Below are 8,607 nucleotides of genomic sequence, written 5' to 3'. Positions count from 1 at the left end.
ACTTACTGGTGTTCGCTTTTATTCGTTTAACTTGCAGCCACTTTTCTATTTTTATGATGTGTTCTTGTAGTAATGTGACTGCTGTTTCTGGGTTAGTGTGCCTGACTAGTACAGCTGTATCGTCCGCGAACGTTAGCGTTTTGCTGTTGTCAGCTGTTGGTATGTCTGCCGTGTATAGTGTGTATAGTATTGGTCCTAGCTTCCTTGCGGTACTCCTGTCTTGATATCCTTAATTTCAGAATATGCATCATTTATTTTTATTACAAACTTCTACTACTGTTCTACTGTTTAAGTAAGATTTGCGTAGTTTGTAGATTTGTTCTGGAAATTGCTTTTTGATTGTTTAAAGAAGTTTTTCATGGTTAACTTTGTCGAATGCTTTTTCGATGTCCATAAAGAGTGCCGTGCCGTGTTTCCCTATTTAGTAAATACATATATTATTTTTATATCAACTGTATGCTTTCTGAAAATATTATATTAACATTAATGAAATATGTGGCGGCACTCGACAGCGCAAATACCGCCATTCGACACTAACTAATAACCGGACGACGATAGCGCAGTGGTTAGCGACATAGGTTACGAACATTCGGGACCACCCGGGTTCTCGAATCCCGTCGCCCGTAGTCCGATATTTTTCTTCACGATACATAAATAGGAAGAAAATACGACAGTACCTCACCAGCGACATTTACCGCCAGGAGCTATCACAATTAGCACAACATAACCGCCTCAAATTGTTTTCTAGTCTTTGTTTGAAATCATTTTTATCAAAAACAGCTCACAAAATTATTAGCAAAAGCTGTTTATTGAAGTGTAGGTAATTTGTTGTCTGTTTATTCCATTTGTTAAAAATATAATTCATGTTGAATTCATGGGGATAACCATAATTTAATTAACACCGAGTTTTAATTAATTAAAAATTTAATAAATACAACATTATTGCACACTGATTTTATAATTCATATATGTATGATATATGCATATATTTACAGCCATCATGATGTTACTCCAATAACAATGGCACTTAATGGAGCTTCAAGTAGCCCTAGTGCATGTCAAGCACTTGCATCCATGTTATCACGGAATACCTTAAATCCTGCTGATATTACCGTATTATTTCGAAATTATTCTACTGCGGAACCACCTCCTATAGAATTACTTCGTAATCCACAATTCTTAGGTATTAATATACATAATTTATAAAATTGCAATTTGTTGTTTTTACAGCTGGTATAATATATGCAAAATAATAATTCATTAATTCCAGAACTATTAGTTGATGCACTTTTTAAACCGGGTGTAAAAATTAATCCTGAGCATAAGTCTAAATACATATATTTATTAGCTTATGCAGCTAGTGTGTGTGATATTCCAGCCAAAAAGGGACATTCACGGAAATTAAATAAGGATGAATTAAAAACAACTATTCAAGCTATAGAAAAAGTCCATAACATTTGCAACATTAATAAAGGATCTACTGAATTGATAGCAGAATTACAAACTTTATATCAGTGCATAAGGTATAATGTATACAAATTATATTAGTGGTCATATGATATTTCTTATTTCTATATATAGTAAAATCTACATTCTTTCAGATTTCCTGTTGTAAGTGTAGGTATAATTAGATGGGTGGAGTGTACTGTAACTGAACCATCATATTTTAAATTGTGTACAGAACATTGTCCTGTACATCTTGCATTACTTGATGAAGTCGTAGTTTGCCATTCTTTACTGCATCCAAAAGTGTTACAACTTCTTGTACAGTTATTTGAAAGTAAACAAGACGAACTGGAAATACTTGTGCAGGTAAGAATATTTTAATCATATGTTTAACAATTAGTATCAATATGCAGAGTGTATACTACAGAGTGTATATATACAGAGTGTATCCACTTTAATTTACTATTGCAAATATTTCGAAAAGTACGCTAGGCAGAAGAGTATACTTTTAGGACATTACAAGAGATCGACAGAACGTCGTAAAATATAGCAGGATGTTGCAGGTGAAGGTATTTAAGATAGAGGACAACTACGTACATTTTTTTAGTGGAATCATATAATTTTTAATGCACTAATCGATACAACTAATTCCCTATAAAAAGGTATTAACATATTTGTATTAAAAAATAATTAATTTATCCTTACATTTCCTGAAATGGCATGGCGTATTTCTTTCTGCAAAATGATGAATAGTAATGAGAAAAATTTAGGTATTTCCTGTATGATTTTATTTTTTATTAAAAAGTTTATGACATAGCACAATGAAAGTAATGAATTTATTTAAATTTTTAAATATTCAAAGATATTGACTTAATTGCTAATGCATGCTTGTCTTCTTCCTCTAAAGTTTTAAAAAGTTCTTAGCATTCCTTACATATTATTCTTAGCATTATGATACTGCGGAATGTGTTTATAATCCATCCTTTTTGTGGAAAAGAACTTGTTAGTTTATCAACTATTGTGGTTTAGTATGCATAAACATTTTCTTTTACATAACCTCAATGAAAGAAATTCATGACCACTAAGTCAGCAGTTCTTGATAATCATTCCAGAATTTCCACGACAAATCAACAATATTTATAATGTAAACGAATTCAAATAATTCAAAAGGTTTTAAGCACGACAATTATACACAAGCAAAACATTATTATGTTGATACCAGTGTGCGTACAGTAAGCGACTTGAAACGCTTCTTATTCTTATCAAATATCTTCGTTCAACTTTGGTATAACAATGTTTTGACTGTTATATAAGTGAGATGTGTTATATCGCATGATAGACTATTGTAGAATAATTATCATTGCATTTTCAAAGAAACAACTAAAATTATGTCAACTATATCTGATTCTTGAATTCTTTTCATCCACTAAATCTATTTTTCATGCTCACAATGAAAGCATTGTAACATTTTTGTTTAATTATGTCCTTAGGAAAAACCTGCTTCGTGTCGTTTCAGAGTTGTAAGTATGTGTATCAATATCATCTTGTAATATTAAAATTATAATATTTCCTATATGTATATATATTTGATATAAATAGGTTAATACTTCTTTTATAGGAGGTAACAATTTCGTTTGCTCCATCGGTTAGTTTATTGAAAGTTATATGATTTCATTTAAAAAAACGTGTATGAGTTTCGCCTAATCTTAACATCTCCATCGCATAACAGCATAGCTGCATAACATACAACTAACCGCCCGAAAATTGAAAAAGTTTTCCTAGTTGTGAAAAATCAACATAGAAGACAAAGGGGTTCTCGTTCTGCATATGCGTAACATCCTATGAATACTTCAGACAGAGCAAAGACACTTTACTGATCTTTGTCTGTCTCACACAAACGCGGACTTCGATGATGTTCCATGTCGATCTTTCACGATTAGACACAACTCAATCTTCGAACGATTTCCGTTAGCAAGTGTTGAGACTTGTTTATATGATCAGAGAGGAAATGAAAATACTCACACCCGTATATCGAGTTGATTGGTCCTTATACAAGTGTTACACAAGAGGCAAAGTATTGCACAGGTTAAACTATAGCATCTACATAAACGTATTGAGATCCACATTAACATAGATAAGAACCTATTTAGTTCACACTAGCATAAACAAGAAGCTATTTAATTCCATCACCGATGAGATACGGAATAGATCCATCACCTTATGGTCGCATACTTTTTGTCGCATGCTCTGAAATACCGACGTAAAATTAGATGTTTTGCTCTGCCATTTAATGATTTAGAATTTGAATTTAGGAATTATTTCCAATTTAATTACCAAAGTTAATAAAGTTAATAGAAGTGGAGATATTGTCTTGTTTAGTCGTGAAAAATCAACATGGAATGTCAATAAAATCCGCGTTCTTGCGAGACAGACTAGAATGAATAGAATGTCTCTGTCTTTGTCTGAGGTATTCATAGTATGTCATGCATACGCAGAACAAAGACCTTCTTATCTTCCACGTTGAGTTTTAAAAACTAGTCAAGACTCAATTTTCAGACGGCTTTCCTTAGACTTCAGTATGGGTGTCGAGAGCTATTTATGTGTTCGTGGTACAAATATCGCCATGGCATGGTTGCCATAAGGCATAAGGCATGGTTGCCATATCGCATCTTAGGAAAGTGTTAATTGGTATGTTTTGTCGCAACATAACTCGTGATCCCTCGCGATCCCTAATGTTATTGTATGCAACAGTTATCCACGATTGTTTACATTTGTAGGAATAACATTTTCTTGTATACTTGATGTCTTAAATGAATTATTCGCAAATTCTTATAAAATATCATTGAGATCTCATTAATAATCAACTATCATGCCATTTTCGTCTCTCCTGTTCAAGCTTCTGTCCTGTCATAGACTGATGCGGTATAATAGTGGCTTTCTCAATAGGTAAGGAGAAAACGGAATGCAAAATTTTCCCAAATATTTCAAAGACGGTAACGCCAATCTTTATATAAATCTAGTCATTTTTTAATCGGCATAAATCATGACTAGATCTTTCAAACATTTATTATTAACACGTTGATCGCACCGCGCAAATCGATCAAGTTTCCTGCGGGGCCTAAATCCGTGGCGCGTAGATCCAGAGTGATTAGCTAGAATAGCAATCCGATGTTGATGTGCGTGGCCTGCGACCTAACGCCATCGAGCCTTTGTGTTATTACATAGAATAAAGGATCTGACCACTTAGTGGGGAAACGATAAGTTTATCGGAAAGAGGACTGTGAGAGATCTCTATGTGAAGTGCCATGGCATTTACGCCAGAACCTTTATTCCGTCGAGAAGCATTTTTCTCTAACAAGCATATCTGTGATTCTTTTAGTCTCAAAATGTTTGTTAGACAGTGTAAAAATATAATTGAAAGTGAACGGAATAGTGATGAAGAAGTAGTTAGCTTTATAAGAAAGGCTAGAAATGAAATTTCATCAAGTTCAAGTTCGGATAACGAGGATGCATATGACAATGGGCAACTTGAGGAAATATTTAAAAAACTAGCTATATGAGAAGAGGATAAATTGACCAATATTGTTGGTTCATTGAACAATATCCAGTGAAACAAGTTTACCAGCAAACAAAAATCATTTACATTTACCGAGAAATGTGGGCTTTATTAATTACCTCTCGATATTAAATCGGGTGAAGCGTTTTCATTATTTTTGAATGAAAAAGTGATAAGCCTTTTAGTCACGGAAACGAACAGATGTACAGATCAAAAATTGCTTCATCCAAGCACCGAACACGCTCGAATGAAGAGATGGAAACCCACTACTACCGAATAAATGAAAACATTGTTGATTTAGATGGCCCTAGTATAGATGCCACTAACTAAATGTTGGACAACGGACCCTATTTACAATTTTCCGTCTCCGCGTATCATAATGTCTCGTAATCGATTTGAGTTATTATTAGCGAATTTGCACTTTGAAAAAAACGAAGACATAGAATCTAATAATAGACTTGGAAAAATTTTACCACTTGTATACATACTAATAAACAGTTCTCAAAAAGTCTTTTTACTAGGCCCAGATAATGCAGTCGACTAGACAATGGTTTCTTGGAGAGGAAGACTAATATTTAGGCAGTACATACCGGCTAAATCCCATAAATATGGAATAAAATTGTTCAAACTATATTCCACCGAAGATCATATATACATGGTCCGATACATACATGGTCTGATACATAGACGAGATACCAGTGGAATCAGGCAAGTTGGCACAGCCGAAGACATTTGCACTGAGCTTACAAAAAACTTAAAAAAATCATTTTTATACTAGTTATGAACTAGCACTTAAATTTTTCAATGTCAAAACATATGTTGTTGGAACTGTACGTCACATTTATGCCAAAATACGTTGTCTTACCCATTGAAAAGAGATGAGATGATATTACTGGAAGATAATAATGGTATTGTGGTACTAAAATGAGAGATGTCTATGATGTTAAAATATTGTCAACAAAATATGCACCCGTTATGGTATCAACTTCGGATTCCTCCACTCATCGCGATCGTCTACCGAAAATGAAACCTTTAGTAGTAACAGTTTATAATAACGGAAAGTTTGATATAGACAGAAGCGACCAGATGATATGCAACAACAATACGAAAATACATCAAATGGTATGGCAAATTGGCAATACATTTACTTATAAGAACCTCCATAGTAAATGCTCATATAGTATATCAAAACGCAACAAATAAAAAATCATTGTTGAAAGTATAATATCGGTGGCGCAGTATAGCTAGTTTCTTCCTTATTCGCATACATATATTAATGAGTATTAAGAATTGAGACATTTTTTTACCGCCTTATTAATAACAATAAAGATCATTTTACGTTGTACTTGTAATATTGATTACTACACTAAAAAATGTGAAATAAAAAATTTTTCTAGAAAAATTATTTGAAATACACTAAAAAGTGAAAAATCATTTTCTTTGTATTTATACAAATGAGGTACGCTGAAAAGTATAAAAAGTACTACTAATATATAGTCTATTTCTATTTCTAATTGCATAACATCAATAATGGTAACAATGCCGTATTTTTATATGTAGTCTAACCTAAACTTTATCCATTGATGACAATCATTTTTAATATGAAAATAAAAATAAACAGATTATGCCAAAATGACATCCGGTCGCCGTAGAGCAAAACTGACTGTGAAATTTAATTTTAATTCCAATGACTACGAACGCTGTAGTCATATTCTACGCTGAATCGGGATAGTTGGGAATGGCACTAAAATTGTAAGGGAGCTCTAGAGCTGCCCAAACCGCGGATAAAATAGTGCGTTGGGTGATAGATCTAGTCTGTATCTTACCGGTGGTTCCACATTCTACACTAGTATGTAAATATTATGTAATTCTGCAGTTGTACGGAAAAGTTCATATCTTTCTATTTGAAATACACAAGTATGAGAATAACGAAATAACTAAGTTGGCCTAAAAGAAAGAAATTAATTATTTACTATATTCTTTTAATGAAAAAGAAGAAACTCCATTCTTTTAAACGATAACAGATCAATGGAATAATGATTTCAATATATCTTCAATAGATAATAGCTTTTTAGATTTAACATTAAATTTGTTGTCGGTGAAATTGTAGAACCGTTACGTCCTTTCTGATCTCGATGATTTTTTAATATGTCGTCGGGGGCATGATTCTGAACAACTTTTTCCTGCACGTGTAATTGCCGGTCGATCATAGTTCCGAGATATGCGCCTAGTGAATTCTGCTTATAATTTTGTGCCTGTAACAGCGTACGCGTTTAGTATTGGTTGTCGGCAGCCTTGCGATCCAACCGAAACCTAGCTCTTGTTTATAGTATATACAATGGTTCATAAAAGTATTCGGCGCTCATTATTGAAACATTAAAGAATAAAAATATATGAGATACGCTTGATATTTCGAGATAATATTATAACTACAGTAAAATACAGGTATGAGTATTGTGTATGTTGAATTTAAAGTGAACCGAATAATATTTGTTGAAGTTAGAATACTCATTAGAGAAAAAAGACGCAAAAAAGTGGTCACAAAATTATTGGAACGCTTGTCTACATGCGATGTCTACATTAAATTCGCGTTATAAATGTTAGTATCGATGAATTCAGTTGATGCTAAGACATTGTTTAGTGAGTTAAATGTTATAATCAGTTACAATTATCAGAGTCATTATGAATGCGAAAAAGTCTGAAATACGAAAGTGCGAAAAGTGAATTAATATTAAAACTGCAAAAAGCAGGACAATCTTTCAGAAAATATGAAATAACATAGGAAATCTTACAGATAAAGCCTAAAGATCGTCTGAAAGAGTTGATGCGTCGAGCAGAAGAAATAACTATTCGTAAAAAATATGGATATATCGACTTCGCAACTGCAAACAATTTTTACGTTAGAGTTGCAAAGAAGAGCCGTATAAAGCCATATAAAAAAAGACTAAATTTTGCGAAAAAATGTGTTACTAAAATAAAATTATCTTACTAAAGGCATTAATTTCTGGAATACTATCATATTTTCCGCTGAAAGTAAATTCAACATTTTTCAGTCTAATGGATGCAATTATGTGTAAAATATCTAATACTAAAATGGAAATGCGAAATTTAGTTCTGATGGTAAAACACGGAGGTGTTTCTGTCGTGGCGTGGGATTGTATGACAACCAATGATGCCGGAACCTAGTATTTGTAGACAGAATTTTACACAAATACAATTATTTAACCATTTGAGTCCCAGGGTTTTCATTGAGAAAAAACAGGATCGAAAAATCCCTAGCAGCGCAATAGCATTTATCTTAATCGATTGTGAAAAGAAACAAACGGAACAACAGCGCTCGTCATATTCGTTACTTTATGAGATATATCTATATTATTATATATTCGTACTATTAGTTTATAAATATTTCAAGTTCTGTTCAATAAAAATTATTGAGAAGATAACAATGAAATACAAAATACCTTCAATCAACCGTAGCGTTCAAATGTACTGGGACTTTTCAACACAAAATCTTAATAGCGCGATCGCGCTGCTTGTGACTCAAACGAGTTAAATATATTAAAAGGAAATCTGAAGTAGACAACTTCCACTTTCAAAGGGATAAC

At 32.8% G+C, this 8,607-nt stretch overlaps 1 protein-coding gene across 12 annotated transcripts in view; it reads left to right on the top strand.

Moving 5' to 3' along the window:
- Positions 1-8,607, top strand: part of LOC122572757 (negative elongation factor D) — a 34,056-nt gene that overhangs the window by 19,175 nt on the left and 6,274 nt on the right. For 3 of the 12 annotated variants that reach the window (XM_043738155.1, XM_043738154.1, XM_043738158.1), the window contains exons 7-11: positions 996-1,183; positions 1,271-1,523; positions 1,602-1,812; positions 1,959-2,015; positions 2,937-2,966. In XM_043738155.1, coding sequence (XP_043594090.1) covers positions 996-1,183; positions 1,271-1,523; positions 1,602-1,812; positions 1,959-2,015; positions 2,937-2,966 — 739 coding nt within the window. The other 9 variants (XM_043738157.1, XM_043738163.1, XM_043738160.1 and 6 more) reach the window with 6 other exon arrangements.

This window comes from Bombus pyrosoma, linkage group LG11 (genome assembly GCF_014825855.1).
Source record: "Bombus pyrosoma isolate SC7728 linkage group LG11, ASM1482585v1, whole genome shotgun sequence".
NCBI classification, from domain to species: Eukaryota; Metazoa; Arthropoda; class Insecta; order Hymenoptera; family Apidae; genus Bombus; species Bombus pyrosoma.
The sequence above is the reverse complement of the archived record's forward strand: the minus strand, read 5'-3'. Positions and strand labels throughout refer to the sequence as shown.